Source organism: Cheilinus undulatus, linkage group 15 (genome assembly GCF_018320785.1).
Source record: "Cheilinus undulatus linkage group 15, ASM1832078v1, whole genome shotgun sequence".
In the NCBI taxonomy this organism is placed as follows: Eukaryota; Metazoa; Chordata; class Actinopteri; order Labriformes; family Labridae; genus Cheilinus; species Cheilinus undulatus.
In genome coordinates, this window is record NC_054879.1 from 47,161,033 (window position 1) to 47,179,655 (window position 18,623).

Below are 18,623 nucleotides of genomic sequence, written 5' to 3' on the forward strand. Positions count from 1 at the left end.
TATTTGAGTAGGGATCCTTTGAAATTTTTGACATTTTTTATTGAAACTTGGAAATTTGTTTTTAAATTTTCAGGAAGCAGGGTGTCATTTGAAATTTTTAAGAATTTTCATAGAAATTACTGGTAATTTGTTTGGATGTTAAAGGAAATTTCCAAGATTAGGGAATTTTATTAGTATAATGAGAAATTTTGTAGGGGATCTGCTTGAAAATTCCAGAAATTTGGATGCTATTTTGGGGGGAAATTTTAATTGGAATGTTAAGGCTTTATGAAAAATTTTCACTGAAACTTTAAGAAATATTGTTAAAAATTTTCACAGAAATTTTAGGCAATGTCTATGGAATTTTTGGGGATTTTAGAATGGAAAATGCCCAAGACATCCAGAGCTTTAAGTGGAATTTAGTTTATGCTCATGCTTAACTCATCCTTGTGGTCCATCTGTGGACATTATTGCTGGTTAAAACAAATCCCTGTTCACAGACAAGCTTGAGCTTTTAAACTCATCAGGTCTTACTGATACTGAATAAAAAAAGATAAACTATTTTTACCTGTTAGACTCAAAATCTATGACTTGAACTCATATTTTGACCTTTTAAACTCATTATTTCGACTTTCCATCTCATATGTTTACTTTAAAAACATTATTTTGACTTTTAATAATGTGTTTTTACCTTTTGAACTGATCCATTTAATATTTTAATCTCAAACTTTAAGAGATTTATTTAAAGTCTCAAACTTATCATTTTGTTTTTTTTAATTTCAAAAGTTTTTTTGTCACATAATTTGTTACTGGTGAAAATGAGTTACAGTTTATGGTTGAATGTTGACCCTGTTAGGTCCTCAGTTTAGTCCTGAATCCAGAATCCGGCCCCTACTGTGACTGAGTTTCACACCCCTGGTTTAAACCTTACGGGCTCTTTGAATCCTGCGTCTGATTGGGAGGCTGGCGTCTGAGTGTCAGCCGAACACACAATGAGGTAGAACATAATGTTTCATGAGCGTCCAATCAGAGCACGAACACGAGACCAGCATCACGGTGACTGCTGATGCGCAGTGACAAGTACAAGCCTCCAGGGGGCAGTAAGCCACCGGCTCAGGACATCAAATCAACAGCATCAAAACACACGAACAAGTGCTTAGAGATGGAGGGACCCATTGAACCACAATAACAATCCAATAGAAAATACAGTCATTGCCTTTAGACACCAACCTGCACTGTCCACATGGTTAAATCCAGTTCTCCCACATTGTTCTGCTTTAGATTCATTCCTCTTGTAGCTGCACAGTTGTCACTTCTTTAGATTTGAATTCAAACCTCTCACACATTCCAGTTTGGTTTAAAACAATCTCAGATCAAATGTGCATGATAAAATAATGGGCATGGATTCAAATCTTCACAGGAGCTTCAGTAATTCTTGCCGAGTCATTTGAAAAAAAAAAAAACTTCTTTGGATTGTGATTTAAATAAAAAATTAAGGAAATTGTGTTTTTTGTTTTTTGCCTGATTTGAAAACAGCAAATAACAAGGAAGATAATCAGCAAGAACGATTGCACGTGAGCCCAGGAATGACGGGGGAAGGAACGAAGAGAGAACGAGAATTCGACTCGTTTTTCTCCTCATGAGCGACAGTGGGTGTTATTGCTGATTCATTTTTGACTGATTCAGTCAAAAAGAGAAAAAAAATAAAATGTCATGGTTTCCTCTTTGTGAGGAGAGTTTCTGTGGAATCAGGAGGACGCAGAGACACGCTGGACTCCTTCACTACAGCAGATCTTTATCTTAATCCTGTTGCTTTTTCAGTCATGCTAAACCCACCAGCAACGACTGCAGGTCATGGTTGTATATGGATGTTAAAAGGGTGGAGACTCAACTTTGGAGATCTTAAGGTGTGTTCAAACACACGCACACACATAAACACACACTACAACACAGAGTAGACGGAGGTGGTCCTAGAGGGGGAGGAAAGAAAAACTGCATTAGCATGTCTGTGTGTGTATGTGTGTCCATCTCTGCATTAGACCTGCGATATGATCTGCATGTTGAAGCTGGGGGAGCGGGACTGCTTAGTGAGAGGAGCTCCAGGAGAGAGGAGGTCCTGGGCCTCCTCCGGCCTGATGAGATGCTCCTCCTTCAGGCTGATGGTGGAGTGGCGGTGGGAGCCTACAGTCGGGAGCCCCCCCTCCTTGTCTGATCCCCCCGCCGCCTCCTCTCGCTCTTCGTTGCCTCCGTTCAGGTTGAAATTCATGCAGTCAAAAGACTTGCTGGAGGAGGTGCTGCCAGTCCGGACCAGCGTGGGCCCCGCGGGAAAGCTCAGGTGCTTCTTGATGGGGCTCAGCTGGATGGCGTCGAGCTTGATGCTGGCCGGAGGCGACTGCTGCCTCTGGTGGTGCCTCGCGGACGAATCGGCCTGCCTCTCTGCCTCCCTCTCTCTCTCCTGCTCCTTCTGCCGCTCTCGTTCTTTGTCCCGGGACAGCCGGGCGGTGATGGCTTTCTTGATGCTGCTGCTGCTGCTGTTCAGGCTGCTGCCCCGCAGCCCCGTGCTGCTGCCTGGTTTGTTTCCGCTGGGCTGGCTGCTGTTCGACGCCCCTGAGGAAAAACCTTCGTCCGGGTCGTTTATGTTGAAGGAATCTTCCCCGCCGCTCATACCGTCTGCATCTGATCATCAGCCACACACAAACACACAAGCATGATGGAGAAGTCAGTGAGAAAGTTAGGAAACCACGGAGGGTGTTCAGTTGATCTATTTTAGCCTGATTTTACATTTTATAACCCAATACTAGATTTATTTTAGAGCAGTTCATCAGCTGTCAAAACTGCCTAAGAATGTAAATACTGCTCATGATAAAGCATTACAATTTAAAATCTAGAAAAACATCTATTTTAACCTCCTAAGACTCTGCATGGACACACAAGGACATTACATACATTACATCCTAATAATTTTTGCTACAAGAATTTTTTAGGGAATTATCCAGGAAGTCTGAAATTAAAGTAATTTGCTATACAATTTTTAAGAATTTTCAGGGAAATTTTGGGATATGTTTATGTATTTCACAGCTTCAAAGGAAGTTTTGGTGTTAATTTTTTTTATTTTTGTTTCCATTTTCAGGGGGCTTTTGGAATTTACTTGGATGTTTGTTGGAATTTATTTGAAGTTTGCGGCACTTGCAGGTAACTTTAGGACATGTATGATAGTATATTTTGGGAAATTTGGTTTAAATATTGGGCAAATTAACTTTGAAAATTTTAGGTAATTCATGTAACTTTGTACATTTTGGGGATTTTGGGTAGGGGGTCCTTCAAAAAATTTGGAGAACTTTCACTAAAGTTTTGTAAATTCATTTGTAAATTTGGAGGTAATTTGACAGGAAGCGTGAAAGGAGTTTTGGGAAATTTATTAAAAGGGGATGATTTTTAGAGAAATATGTTTTCATTTTTTGTTTCAACATGGAAATATGGGAACTATTTGACACTTTGTGTGTGTGTGTGAGTGTGTGTGTGTTAGTGTGTGTGTGTGTGGGGGGGTCATTTGAAATTTGTAAAAATTTTCACTGAAATTTGGGAAATTAATTTATAATTTATTTGGAATTTCATTTGAATTTTGATGTTAATTTGCTTCTAAATTATTTCATCTCAGTAGGAAATTTGTGAACTTCATTTGAATTTTGGAGGTTAATTTGCCTCTAAATTATTTTATATTAGTAGGAAATTTGTGAATTTCATTTGTAATTTTTAGGGAATTTGACAGAAAGCGTGAAAGGAGTTTCTTTAAAAACCTTTGAGAATTTTTGAGGAAATTTTGGAATTTGGGAAATTTATTTGGTAAGTTTTTGGAAATTGATTAAAAGGGGATGTTTTTTAGAGAAATATGTTTTCATTTTTTGTTTCATCATGGAAATATTGGAACTATTTGACATTTTTGTGTGTGTGTGTGTGTGTGTGTGTGAGGATTGTTATTGAAACATGGAAAATTTGTTTGGAAAGTTTTGGGAAGCGGGGTGTCATTTGAAATTTTTAAGAATTTTCATTGAAATTCCTGGTTATTTGTTTGGATGTTAGGGGAAATTTCCAAGATTAAGGAATTTTGGTAGTATAATGAGAAATTTTGTAGGGGATCTGCTTGAAAATTCCAGGAATTTGGATGCTATTTTGGGGGGAAATTTTTATTGGAATGGTCAGGCTTTATGAAAAAGTTTCACTGACACTTTTTGGGAATAATTAATCAGTTGTGGTACTTTATATAAGAAATATTGTCAAGAATTTTCACAAAAATTTTAGGCAATGTCTATGGAATTTTTGGGGATTTTAGAATGGAAGATGTCCCAGAAATCCAGAGCTTTAAGTGGAGTTTTGTTTATGCTCATGCCTAACATATCCTTGTGGTCCATCTGTGGACATTATTGTTGGTTAAAACGACTCCCTGTTCACAGACAAGCTTTTAAACTCATCAGGTCTTACTGATCCTGAGTAAAGAAGAGAAACTAAAAATGCAGTCAGAACAAAAGCTCAGGTCTCAGGAGGTTAAGAAAGGCTCTTAGCTGATGATTCTTGAGAATATGGCTGCAAAAACTCAATTTCAATTTTCAGGATATTTAATCACAATAGTGGGGAAAAAATGCAAATAGATTATATTCCACCCTAATTCTGATACAGGGTTATACCTTAAAAATGTCAGTTAACACTTTCAAAAACTATATCACTTGCACTTGCTAGAAATACAGTACCAGCTCTTCCTAGATCTATGTAAACAACTTTGCAAAAGAAATTTAAAAAACAAAACATTTAATAATCCACACGCGTGTGACAGCTGAAAGGGAAACACATACTTGGAGTTAGAAAAGAGCATTTTATCAACATACAGTATTGTGGGTAAGCCTGTTAAAAGAGGAGAGAGTGCGGATCAGCTGTCTCTCTCCGTCATGCATCGTTAGGACAGGCAGTTTGGTCGACAGGGAACCGCAGGCAGCACCAGAAAAGAAACAGAGAAACCCAAGAAGAAAAAAAGGGTCTGGACTGTCATGCACATAACATGAGGAGAAGACGCATGCTCTCCTGCCTCATCCCTCCTCTCTTCTCCTGCAGCGCTGACCCAGCGGTCAGATGGTTGGCCCCACCTGGGATGAGCCTGACCAATCTGTGGAGAGCGCTGAGGCGAGTCCGCACACCTTATCGGATCAATGGAGCTCCAGTCAGAGCTGACAGCTCACAGGGCTAAATGGGCCAGTGTGCAAGACGTTCCCAAATGAAGAGCTGGAAAATCTCCAACGCTTAACAAACTTGGAGGCAATTAAAGGAGGGTACCAGTGGTCTCTACACTTTTGACCTTTTGACTCCAATTTCGCTCCAAGACAAGGTGTGCTTGACACAGATTGCCCACTGCGGTAAGATTTCTTTGCCTTCATTAAAAAGCTCTACGTCTGGTAATCTCCACTATACCTGCAGAGAAAAAGGAGGCATAATAAAGCTCCTGAGTTTTAGTTATGATATCAACAGAATTAGCACTGTTGCCTCTATACCAGTGGTTTTCAAATTGTGAGGCGGGCCTCCCCTGGGGGGCGCCACAGAGCTTCAGGGGAGGCGTGGAACCATAAACCAGAAAAAAGGGGATTTGCTTTGCTAACCTCTGCTGTGCATCGAGCAAAATGGATAAACTTATACTTACTATAAGGACTATGCTATAGAGCAGTGTTCTCAACCAAAGAGCAAAATTGTTGAAAATACCTTTGCAAGAGCCACAATCTAAGTGGTGAAAACAGCTTGAAGTAAAATAGGTTAAAGGTGGCAAAAATGGTCAAAAAGCAGCAAAAAATGGGTGAAAATGGGGAGAAAAAGTGAAAAAAAATGGTCAGAAAGTAGCAAAAATTGGTGAGAAGTGACAAAAAAATGAGTGGAAAGTGACTTCAATGGGAAAAAAGCAGTCAAGAGTGGAAAAATGGGCAAAAAAAAAAAAAATAGAAAACAAATGGTATTTAATGGCAAAGGGTAGTTTAAATGGACAAAAATGGGATAAAAGTGGCAAAACTTGGGGAAAAAGTAGCAAAAAGACATCGCAAAAAAATTTGGAAAAGAAGGGATATTTAATAATGAAAGGTAGCTTAAATGGGCAAAAAGGTGAAAGAGGGCAAAAATGGGATAAAAGTGGAAAAAATGGGGAAAAAGAGACAAAAAGAAGTAGCAAAATGGCCCAAAAAATATGAAAAAGGGTATTTAATGGCATTATAACTGAATAAGAGGGAAAGGCAGATGTTTAAGGACATTTGCAAACCAAAATATCCAAAATGTATTAATGTTAAAAATGTTTAAAGATTAGACATAAATGTTTGAAATGTTGTTGTTTATTTATTTTTTTTAAATCTGGATCCTTTTTGTGTGTGGGGGGGTGGGGGTGGGGGCATCGAAGGGATCAGTTCTTCTTAGGGGAGGCTCACTCTCACACACTTTGAAAACCACTGCTCTATATGAACAACTAGAGCCCTTAAGATTTATCTCCATACTAGTGCTAACTTTGCAAAGCCAATGGATTGGCCAACCCATGCCTGTCTTCAGGTATATCCATCTTATAAAGCTCCAACTACCTGACTACTGGGTGTTGTTGCAGGAAAATTAAGCTGTAGCTACTGGTGAGATTAATTTATACCGTATGCCGGTAAAGGTGACCAACGATCAGCTCAGATGTAGCTATAGAGGCAGTTTTTTGACCAAACTGGACCACATTTCTTTGTTCAAACAAGAGCAAAGAACCAAAATGAAAACTGTCTTTGGTGGACAGATGTTTTTGCTCTTCTCCTGACCTGACTGGCCCTGGCATGGGTTTGCGGTAGCCACGGCTGGTAAACATGGCGGCCAGTGGACAAACAAGAAATCTGCTTGTTTTCCGTTTCTTCCATTTTCTGACAAAAATGATTAAAAAAAGAGAAAACAGCTGAGTCTGGTTTCAACCAGGAAATGAATCTGCCAGAAAAATCCACTGACCAATAAATTAAGCGTTTTTTAAAAGTTGATCCACAATTTTCTATTTTCAGAGTTCCCACTACATCATGTGGTTAGAGGCCCTGATTGGCTCGTATCGTACGTGACCAATGGAGCATTTGTCCAATCACCTTCTGGAAACGTTTTCAAAGCTCCTGCCCTTCTGAAACGCAAGCTGTTTTTACACGGAGATTCCGCAATAACGGCGAAAAGGACTGCCCGTCTCTGTTCCGCAACTAGCAATTCACACAAAGGTGTAAGAGAGCCGCGCACGCCTGAGCTCACACACACTTAGACGCGCACTTAGCCTGAGCTTACACTCGATTACATCCAATTGACCTTTTTCCTCCATGTTTCTGAGTTGGAGGTCTGCACGTGTTTACGTCAGAGGTCGGAAACTTCAGTGTACCGAGCTCACTTGAACACATCACAGAACTTTTCAGACGCTGCTGTTAGCAGAGATGTGTCTGCTCTCTCCTCTCCTGTACAGAGTGTGATCAGCTCTCTAACCTTGCAGTCTCTCCAGTTAATCCACATTATTCTTTGTTTTATCCCACCGTTGTTTTCTCCCATGAAATGCCGCCTGATTAAACCGTGCCGGTTTTTAAATCTCCTGTTTATGGAGACAGCAGCGCACACTCGCGGTTGCAGAATGCCGTGACGTCCTTTCACACTTGTTGCGGAAAAGTCTGTTACGGTGCCGATATTACCTCTCGATCCGGATCCGAGGTGGGGTGAGATCGACCCCCCAGAGAGGCAGTGTCAAAGTAGCTGCAGGCAATTGCCCAGATGGATGTGAAATAAATCCCATGTAGTGAATGTGAAACAGTCAGTTTGGCGTGTCGCTGCAGAGTAACTGGAGTGTTTAACAGTACGCTGCCATGCAGCCTGGTCTGTATTTGCTACAGCAAAGATTCTTGAAGAAGTGTCTGGTCAAAGAAGCAGGATGGGATTTTTTTTTGTCATTATTAAAAACACTACTTTGTCCACAGGGGGGCACCAAAATCAACCCCAACTAAAAGTCCCTCACAGGCTGCAAAAACATGTCCATTAAGTTCCCATACAAACTGTTGATGAGCCGTATAAACTTCACTGTTCTACCTTTATTCTGAGGTTTTTTTCCTCCTTATTGAACAACCTTTTGCTAATTCTGCACTGTTTATTAAAACAGTTGTGAAGAAGACGGGATGGCATTAAGACAGACACTGACCATCAACCCAGGGAATGAGCTGATCTTCAGTCAAACACACTGAACTAATTCACATGGAAGTAGACACACACAGACAAGACAAAATGGGCCATATTGTAGGCCTAGCCTGTACTGCTGGGAGTTTTTGTTGGTCTCCTCTGACTTGTCCTTGGAAATGTTAGTGTTCTGGGGTTTCATGTTGTAGCAGAAAACTTTCCAAAGCTTGCCGTAGCGTGCGCATGCATGATGTCAGGCTCGTTCCCACTCACTGAGCTGAGGAAAACGTGATGGTACAAATATTAGCATCCACTGACTAACTGAGAGACAAAAAGGAAGGACTCTTCCTGCAGAGCGTCAGCAGCAGATGGGTGCTGCTGACCTGAGCAACCCTTAACTTGTTGTGCTGGCAGTACAAAAACAAGATGTCCGTACTCGGCGCCAGTTATGCACAGATGATGAATTTTCTGCAATTAAAAAAATCTAGCAGACCAATTCTGGAGAGTTCAGAAAGCTCAAGCTGCAAGCAGGGAACAATGCATGCTCAGTGAGTGACAAGGGCGGCAGTCTAGCGTACTTTAGAGGCACGATGAGGAGAAAAGAGAGGATATGACATGATGATATGGCCCATGCAAAATGGCCACTAGCCACACTTCCTTCAAACCCAGAATAGGCGACTCTTCCGCTCTTGGACGAGCTGAAAAAATTGTCTGGTAGTGTAGGGGTTGTTGGCTGAGGGTCTTAGAGACTGGATGAGTTAGTTTACTCTGGGGAAGTGAAGAGGCAGCCAAAATGGGATCGGCAGAGTTAACCCTCTCAAGCTGAGGAGGGGTAGGAGGAGGAAGAGGAGGAGGAGGAGGAGGAGGAGGAGGTGGGTGGGGATGATGCAGATCGAAAGGGCACCTCCTCCTGAGACCCTCTCTGCTCTGAGTGTCCGCCCCTGTCCCCTACCCTCGAATGTGATGGGGGGAATGATGCTGCTGCTGCTGCTGCTGTGGTGGCTTGGAGGCTGCCCTCCTCGCTCCTCATTGGCTGCGGGCTCCCAGGGAGTGTGGTGGTTGCTGTTGTGGAGGTGCTGGGCGAGGCTAGGAGGATTGACGAGGAGGCTCAACTCTGCATCGGTTGAGTAGTCAAAACAATCTGGGAGTCAACAACACAGACGGGGAGACGGGTTTCTTTAGTGGCGGCGAGCCTCACATGACCGGGGCCTCATTGTGGGCACAGCAGGTCAGAGAGCTGTCTGAAAATTCATTTATAGAGTTTAAAACACAGACAAAGAGGAACGCAGTGCCCCACATCTCGCCTATCTGCTGGGTAAAAATGGAGGCAGTAGAATCTACAGGCACCATTTTGTCATGAGTTTCTCTTACACCACAAACTTTTCATTTAACTGGTGATACGAAGCACAGCACACACTGAACAGACAAGACAAGCAAAATAAGAGCAGTGAGTGGCACAAGCACTGGAACACAGAGACTGTATGACCAGATTAACATACAATATCTGACATGAAACACCATTTGGTTGATGCTTATGGTGGTTCTGGTTAACACTGAAACATAGAACCCGTTTACACCTGGTATTAAAATGTGTCCTGAGAGCCCCGATCACAAGTGGATAGATGTAAGGATAAAACCACTTCCTCTACTCAAGATACAAATAAAAACAAACGTCATTGAGTTATGAGAGAAAGAGAGAGGAAGCGGACTCATGTAGTCCAGGGGTTCTCAACCTCTTCAACCCGTGACCCCCAAAATAAAGGAGCCAGAGACCAGGGACCCCGACTGTACCTGAAAGTGGTTGAACACAGCCATGCACATTCAAGAATAGTCATGTGCAGAGAAGGCTGTCCATAAAGGGGGAAAAATGGGGGAGTTTTCTGGTGCCCAGCCAAACTGGGGGCCCATGGAGGTCAGCAAAACCATGGTCCATTATAAAGTTAAGCTGTGATATCTATATTTCATATCTAACCATAAAAAAATAACCACTCATATCAAAGAAACAAATATCTTGTTAAATCATTTGTGTAAATAGCCCTCTTAAAAATGTAAATCCTCGTCGTTAAAAAAAAAATTTAAAATAGTTGAAAAAAAATGCTACAATGGATTAATAGTGGCAAAAAAATGGGGAAAAGGTGGTGAAATTGGACTTTAAAAGTAGCAGAAATGGGTTAGAAGTGGCAAAAATTTGATAAAAATGGGAAAAAAGGGCAAAAATGGGTTAAAGTGGGAAAAATGGGCATAAAGAGTGGTAAAAGGGAGGTAAAAAGTGGCTTGAATGGCTTTGAATCGGCAAAAATTTGTGGAAATTTGGTGAATTGGGATGAAAAACTGTTATAATATTTCTCAGTGATGATTTTGATCCTTGTGGTGCTGCAGAGATTTCAGTGCTTTTAACCTGTCTGGTAATTAGGGCCCGAGCACTGACCGAGGGTCGGTGAGGACCCTAATGGATTTTGTTTGTCCAAAGAACTCAGGCAATTTGAGGCCTGTTTTCAGGGCCTCAATTTATGTAAAAAGTCCAGTTTTTTTCTCAAAAATTGTCCCCCACGGGAAATAACCATCTGGTGGTGGAACGGTGTTATGCAGTTTTTCTAAGAGGGCGCCAAAAGTGAGATGGAGCCTTGGGTAATACCTACATGTACGAAAATCGGTACACATATGTATCAGGATGAGACGAACAAAAAAATCACATTATGACCATCTTCTAAAATGTACAGGAACCGAACTACAGATGCCGAAGGGTCAAAATTTGGCATTTTTTGGCCCTTTCACTGACAGACACTTTGCGCATTTGAACAAAATCATCCGAGGGCTTTCATCTGATTGACTCCAGAATTTTTTTACTCAAACTAGACAACCTTGAGACCCAAAGTTGTGCTCTTGGTGAGGTTTCACCATAGGGCGGCGACATTATCGGAGCACAAACTTAAACTTCGTTTTTGTCAGTTTTCAACTGTGAAATTACACCAGTATTGTCTCATAACTTTTTTGTGTTTATTTCAATCATCACCAGACTTCACAGTGATAATCGCATATTAGTCCTGAATATGTTCATGTATCAATACCAGTATTTTGCCACAGTGTTTTTCATGTGTTGCCACAAAAAAAAAAAAAAAAAATCAGCTCTGGCAGACCCTTCAACCCAAGCTGATTAATTTCGGTGTGGATATAGGGCATCATGCAACCAACAAAAAGTTCTTTCATAAAAGTTCTTTTCCAATATTTGTTCCCAACACTGACATGTCATGTATTTAATTATTTATTCCTTTATGTATTTAATTATTCATTCTCTTTTTTATTCACAAAATAATGTCTTTTCCTCCTCAGCAAAATGAATATGGCGTATTTGAGAAGGCTTTTATTTTGAAAGTCCACGTCAGATTGCCTTGTTACTGCACCAGATATATTGTGGAGTCTCCAACTATTACTCTAAGATGGAATGAGCCTGTGGTAACAGGGGGTTTCTTAATTATTTCAGTTGAAAGTTAGGCAGTTTCACGATGGCATATTTGACAAGGGTTTTATTTTTAAAGTCCACATTAGATTGCCTTGTTACTGGGCCATATATACTGTCAAGTTTTCAACTATCACTCTAAGGTGGCATAAGTCTGAGGTAACAGGGGGTTTCTTAATTGTTTCAATTGAAATTTGGGCAATAACTCACTGCACAAGTTTGCTTACACCTCACTATAACAACACAGGGGCCGATGGACTTCATTTCTTAAGTATTTTTTGTCCATTATTTGGTATCCTGATGTAATGGGTCATTGACAAACTAAAAGGGGCTTATTTCACTTACAGGAGCAGAGTCTGACATACGTCTGTCAATTAACTGACTCTCCCGTAGTGGTAATATACCAGGACAAGGACATAGTTCAGACAAACAGCCTAACAAAGCTATAGCTGTGCTCCCCTTAACTGTTCCTGTGAACGTTTGTAGCCCAGGACAGATTTTATCAAACACAGTGGGGAGAATGTGATCAGTTGTGTAACGGCTCAGCTGCCGCATAAGTCGTGTAATCTCAATACATCCTCAGTGCATCTTGTGCATGTGTAAGTGCAGTTTAAACATGGACTTAAATCTGCCCACTTGTGACGGGACCACCTAGCACAGATGTTAATACCAGGTGTAAACAGGGCCAGATTCTCCTCTCACTGCTGAGGACAAACACCAGAGAAGTTATTCTCTCACCTAAGAGTCCCTTCTTGTGGATTTTCACTGATTGAAAAAAAGGAACAGCTTGTAAGATCAGAGTTTAAATCATCACTGAACACTGGTCCTTTTTCGTACAAATCTTTATTTTCCCTAAGGTGCAATGAAGATTATAAAAAGGTGGGGTCTCTCTACTGAGATCTGTCCCTTGCTGGGGCCTGGTTCACTCTGCTGTGTGCTGAAGCCACGAGGACGGCTCTGTCTGTTTGCTCGGCTGCTTCAGTCTTACCCTCTCTCTTCCAGCGGTGGCGTCGTATGGAGGCCGTGGTGATGGCTGAGATGGAGATGCGGTTGATGGTGGGTGTCACCTCCACCTGGAGCACCCTACGCCCCCTTGGTTCATCTGGTGCAGTTTCTGGCAGCGAGTTCTTCATGGCGTTTCCCAGCTGGCATTCACAAACACAAAGATTCATGTTAAGCTAAAGGGTAAGTAAGGTGTTTTTATTTGACCTAGTCTCCACAGATAGGTTCACACACTGTTGTTTTTGGTCTTACCAGCAGAGGCTGGGAGTAAAGCTCCAGCTGGGCTCTGTACAAAATGTCCTCCAAAGCTTCCCGTCCCATCTCCCACTCTCCATTGTATCTGCATAAACAAAACAAAGCAACAAATGCAAACACACCGGCTTTGGACGACGTCATGCAGTGAGCTTGTTTGAGTAAACAGGAGTGCCTCGATGGCTGAGTCACATCTTCCTGAACTATTATTAGTTATTCAGTCAGGCCTGCAGCCATAGAGAGGGAGGGAAGGAGAAGTTAGGGACTTATCCTGTCACACTGATTATAACTCTCTGTCACACTACTTTCTCTGTTGCCACAGCTGTACTTCTTTCGTTCATTTAAAGCTACAGATCAGGCATCACCTATCAACTTACTACACTGACCATCAACTGGAGGCCAGGGGCCACATCAGACCCTCCCAGAGCTTCCCATCCGGCCCCCAGAAGTTTGATTTCATTTAGAAAAAGTGCTGAGGGAAAAAAAATGCTGTATTTAGGGCAGTGTTACTCAACCCTGCTCCACCAAAGAGCCAAATTGTTGAAAAATGCCTTTGCAAGAGCCACAATCTAAGAGGTGAAAAGTGGCAAAAACTGATTAAAGTGGCTATAAAAATAAGTACAAGGTGGCAAATATGGCCAAACAGTGGCAAAAAAGTGGCAACAAGGGGCGAAAAGGGGCAAAGTAGGCATAAAATGGAAAAATGTGGGTGAAAATTGGAAAAAAGGGAGAAAAAGTGGCAGAATAGGGCAGAAAGTAGCAAAAATGGGTTACAAGGTACCAAAAAATGAGTTACAGGTGGCAAAAAAAAATGCCAAAAAACAGCAAAAACATGGCAAAATGAGAGTGAAAGTGACTAAAATGGGCAAAAATGTGGGAACAATGACCAAAAAGCAGCAAAAACATGGCAAAAAAATGAATGTAAAGTGACTAAAATGGGCAAAAATGTAGGAAAATGGTCAAAAAGCAGCAAAGAGTGGCAAGAATGCTGAAAACATTGGCATTAAATGGCAAAACGCGGCTTAAATGGGCAAAAAGTGGCAAAAAATGGCAAAAAATGGAAAAAAAAAGAAAAAATAGCAAAAAGCAGGATAAAAGAGGCAAAAAACTGGTGGCAAAAATGGGATTGGTGAAGTAAAAATGGGCAATGAGAGATGGCAAAAGTGGGCTTAAGGCAGTAAAAATTGATTCAAAGTGGGAAAAAATGTGAAAAAAAAAATGAATGTAAAGTGACTTAAATGGGCAAAAATGTAGGAAAATGGTCAAAAAGCAGCAAAGAGTGGCAAGTATGCTGAAAACATTGGCATAAATTGGCAAAACGCAGCTTAAATGGGCAAAAAGTGGCAAAAAATGGCAAAAAATGGCAAAAAATAGCAAAAGGCAGGATAAAAGAGGCAAATACCTGGTGGCAAAAATGGGATTGATGAAGCAAAAATGGGCAATGAGAGATGGCAAAAGTGGGCTTAAGGCAGTAAAAATTGATTCAAAGTGGCAAAAAATTTGAAAAAAGGCAAAAAAATTGCAGATAAGGGCAATGGAAACTTACAGAAAAAAAGGTTGAAAATTAAAGTTAACTGTATAAATGTGGGGATTCACACTGATTGTGGCTTACAATGGATGATTTCTGATGTCAAAGTTTCCCTTTATTAAGGTTTTCTGGGAATATTATTTTAAATTAAGACATAAAAGAGCTACAAATCCTCACAAAAGAGCCACGCGTTTAGCATCACTGATTTAGAGTATCTTTTCCTTCTTTCCTTTTTTAATCCCTACAGATATTTAAGCAACTCCCAAAAATAAGTGAGATTGAAACTTTTTTTTTAAAGCTTTGCTTAATGTTTAAATCAAAAATCCAACTATTATTAATGATTATTAGCAAATAAGATCCAATGGCAACCTTACTTGGCAGCAGATTTCTGCATAAATTAAACAGTTCGTGGGGGTTGAAAGCTTATTCTTCACTATTTGAGAATTGATACAAAATACCTTTTTCCTTCATGTGTTTTTCACCGATGAGGATGCAGCATATTTACATCAAACTACATGGATGCCCCAGAAATATGTGTCTCAAATATCGATTGAGATATATATATCTATTGAAGTACAGCGATTTAACTGTGTGAATAGGGACTTCACTGCTAAAGGCTAAAATAAGGTACATTAAAAAAAAACAAAACAATTATTTAGACAAAAATGTTCATTTATATAGTTTATTTAGTGCGGCGGCCCTCACAGTGTTTACACAGACCTAAGCTGGCCCTTGTGCAAATGTAGTTGATGACCCCTGACCTGCGACCATGGATGCTTTGAGGAACAATGACCAACTTCCCAGTTAATTCGGTTGCAACCATGGAACCAGGGTACGAATTGCCAAGGGTGGGCGTGGGGGGTTCACTTACTGATTGATCATTGAAAGCACCGATCTCCAAAAATAGATATATCTAGGGTTAATTCACTAATATTTACATGGGTTACATTACATGGGTTATTTAAACCAGGGGGGGTTCCCAAAATTTCAGTCCACAACCCCCAAAATAATGATCATAGAGACCAGGAGCCCCCACTGTCCCCAAAGGGTGGTTGCAGTATAGTTTAACCCAGCTGTGAACATACAAGAATAGTATGACTTACATTTTAAACATTAAAGGTCACATGTTTTAGCTCTTTAAGACAAGTTTTTATCGGTCTCAGAGGTCACCAAAACATGCCTGTAAAGTTTGTTGCTGTAAAAACACTCCAGTATTGATTTTTGCATGTCTAAAACCCCCTCTGTTTCAGCCCTGCTCAGAACGAGCACCATATTTTTATTTTAAACTGATACAAAACTTAAAATAAACAGAAAATATTCTCTGTTCTTTGTAAGGCATCTCATGACCCCCCTGGAGCCCGACCCCCACTTTGGGAACCACTGATTTAAACAACGATAAATTCAAGCACTTTAAAATTTCTCAGGAATTGAGGTGATAATTTAAGCTGGTTTTGAATAGTTAGATTTGGTTTATAGCTTCTTCCTTAAGCTTTGAACGAGGTTGTTCAAAGACAACATGGGATTAAAGGAAACCCCAGGATGAATAAAAACATCACATACTGAAAAAGGAAGAGGAAGGCACAGCTGAACTGTCTTTGATGTCGTCCTCAGCGAGGGGTTAAATGCGTGGGTCTCCCTTTAGACTCCAGATAAAAGGGATGGAGTGAATGGGCGGGAAAAAACAGCCTCTCTGATGTGATGATGGCTAAAATATTCAGAAACATTTAAAAAAAAATTAAGGATGCCTATTTGTTCTGATATCCCTGCATGTCTCTTTCTCTTCATGTGCAGCCTTTTAGCATTAGCGGACATATTAACCTAAATCCCACAGAGCCCTCGACAACTGCCAAGGTCCCTCTGCATGTGTGGATTTATGTTTATCTGCAGCTCGCGTGCGTCCGGTCGGGCCAAGGGTGAAATGTGAGAGCTCAGGGTGCCACCGAGGTGACCTATGGTGGGGATTACTAAAAAGGCTGTTATTCTTACACACATACACACTCCCACACAGTCTGGGGTTTCACTCCGACTTCTCCAATCTCCTGATTTGCTGCTGTGCTTCCTCATGAGGGCCATGAGGATGAATGCCTGCTCATTCTCTCCACCTCTGCTTGCTGCACCCTCTTTAACAGCGGTGACTCCAGCCATGAGCGTATCAGGGGATCCATCTCTGAGAATGAGCTGTCATGGCGGAGACATGCCACATGCTCTTCCAGCCGAATCAGTCCGTACTGTGGGAAACGTGTCTCCTTTGGAGTTCTAGCCAGGGGTTTTCAAACTTTTCAGTCCGAGACCCTCAAAGTAAAGGGACCCTCACTGTACCTGAAGGTGGCTGAACACAGCCATGAACATTCAAGAACAGTCATGTACAGACAAGGCAGCACATAAGAGGGGAAAGATGGGAGAGCTTTCTGGGGCCCAGCCAAACTGGGGGCCAGCAAAATCATGGTCCACTGTAAAGTTCAACTGTGGTACTTTATATATGACCTGAATAATAACCACTCTTATCAAAGAAGCAAATTTTTTATTAATTTGTGTAGTAAGTAGCCCTCTTAAAAATGTAAATCCTTTTGTTAAAAACAGAATTAAATTATATTAAGAATTGCTGAAATGGGTTAATAATGGCAAAAATGGTGGGAAAGGTGGTAAAATTAGATTTTAAAAGTAGCAGAAATGAGTTAGAAATACCAAAAATTAAATAAAAGTGGCGAAAAAATAACCAAAAAAAAAAAGGCAAAAATGGGTTATAGTAGCAAAAATTGTCATTAAGTGATAAAAGGGGATTCAAAAGTGGCTGTTATGATGTTAAAGTGGCAAATATAGGTGGCAAAAATTGGGGAAATGGGATGAAAAATGATACAAACTGGCAAAAAAGGGTTAGCTGAGGCAGAAATAGTCAGAAATGGGCAAAAATGGGCATATCAAGTTGTGAAATGTGGCTTAAAAAGTGGTAAAAGATGTTAATAGTGGCAATAATATGTCAGCAGAGCCAAAAATAGGCAGAGAGTTACAAGATTTGGTTTAAATGTGGCAAAAACAGGCAGAAAAAAGAGGTGGAAAGGGTTAAAAATTGAGAAAAATGAGTTTTAAGTTGCAAAAATGTGTTAAAATTTGGCAAAATTGGTGTGAAGTGGCAACAGTTTAATTTTAAAAAATGTTCTTAGTTTTTTTAAGGCATTTGGAGACCCCTTCTCAGTATGTCGCAACCCCCGATGGGGTTTCGACTCCAGGTTGCGACCCCCTGATTTAGACAAATAATCGTGTGTGACGAGGCTCCACACACAAAGCTTGCCTCAAATCGGGCTTTAAATCCTGTAGTGTGTGGCCGGCCTTAGTATGTAGAGCTTTTTTGGGTGCCGTCTTGTCAGCTGTACTTTTGCAGAGTCCTCTAAGTGTAAACTAATTTGATGTTTTAAGTACCTACTTAATGACCAAGGATGAATTTGATCTATCGTGCCAATACAAGCTTATTTACACAGATGCATAGTTCTTATATGTGATTAATGTACACTGTCTTTGTTCAATAAATTCAATAAAAATGTGTGTGGCTCTTGCAATGTGCTTATAGTGATTTCATATCATGATGGCAATGAAAGTAAAATTAAAGTTCAGTTTTCTTATCTTGGGGAGGAAACCCAAACAGCTGACTGACAGTTAGCCTGTGAGCATTTCAACGGCTACAGAGTCAGATCTTCCTCCAGATAAAATAGAGCTAACAGAGAGTAAATATTGGACACAAATATGTGCAAACCATTACGTAGCTCTGTCACTAGTAGATATGTAAATCAGCAACCGTTAGCCACCTGATTGCTTACACCAAAAAAGCCAGTGAAGCTTTAGAGATACATACATGGCGTGATAAACTGCAGCCAACATCTGCACCATAAACTCAGGGTCCAGCAGCACCCGGTTGCACGGTTCCCTCCAAAGCTTCTGCTGCTGCCTGGGGAATCCACACACACACAACCTGAGGAGGGAAACACACACTCAGTCAAATAAGTAAGGCTAGTAAAATAAAAGAGCACTGTGCAACACAAAGCACATACTGACTGTGTAAACCACAATTTTTCTGCAAGAAGTTTCTACAAGATGTGCCTGGAGCCTGGAGAAGGACAGGTAAACAACAGCTGCCTTCCTCAATAAAATACACTAAAGAGGAGAAAGCAAAAACACAGCCAAGAGGGAGCAAGCTTTTAACCGCTCTATCCTCCCGGAGGCTGGGCTAGGTTAAGA

General features: G+C 40.9%; 1 protein-coding gene across 2 annotated transcripts in view; it reads right to left on the minus strand.

The window, feature by feature from the left end:
* Positions 1–781: 781 nt before the first annotated feature.
* The window catches only part of LOC121522439 (protein FAM126B-like), an 81,531-nt gene continuing 63,689 nt past the window's right edge, over positions 782–18,623 (minus strand). The window contains exons 9-13 of one of the 2 annotated variants that reach the window (XM_041806829.1): positions 18,241–18,357; positions 12,866–12,953; positions 12,600–12,756; positions 9,107–9,295; positions 782–2,655 (exon numbers count right to left, since the gene is read on the minus strand). In XM_041806829.1, coding sequence (XP_041662763.1) covers positions 2,015–2,655; positions 9,107–9,295; positions 12,600–12,756; positions 12,866–12,953; positions 18,241–18,357 — 1,192 coding nt within the window. In that variant the 3' untranslated portion in view covers positions 782–2,014. The remainder of the gene's footprint in view (positions 2,656–9,106; positions 9,296–12,599; positions 12,757–12,865; positions 12,954–18,240; positions 18,358–18,623) is intronic. The other variant, XM_041806830.1, reaches the window with a different exon arrangement.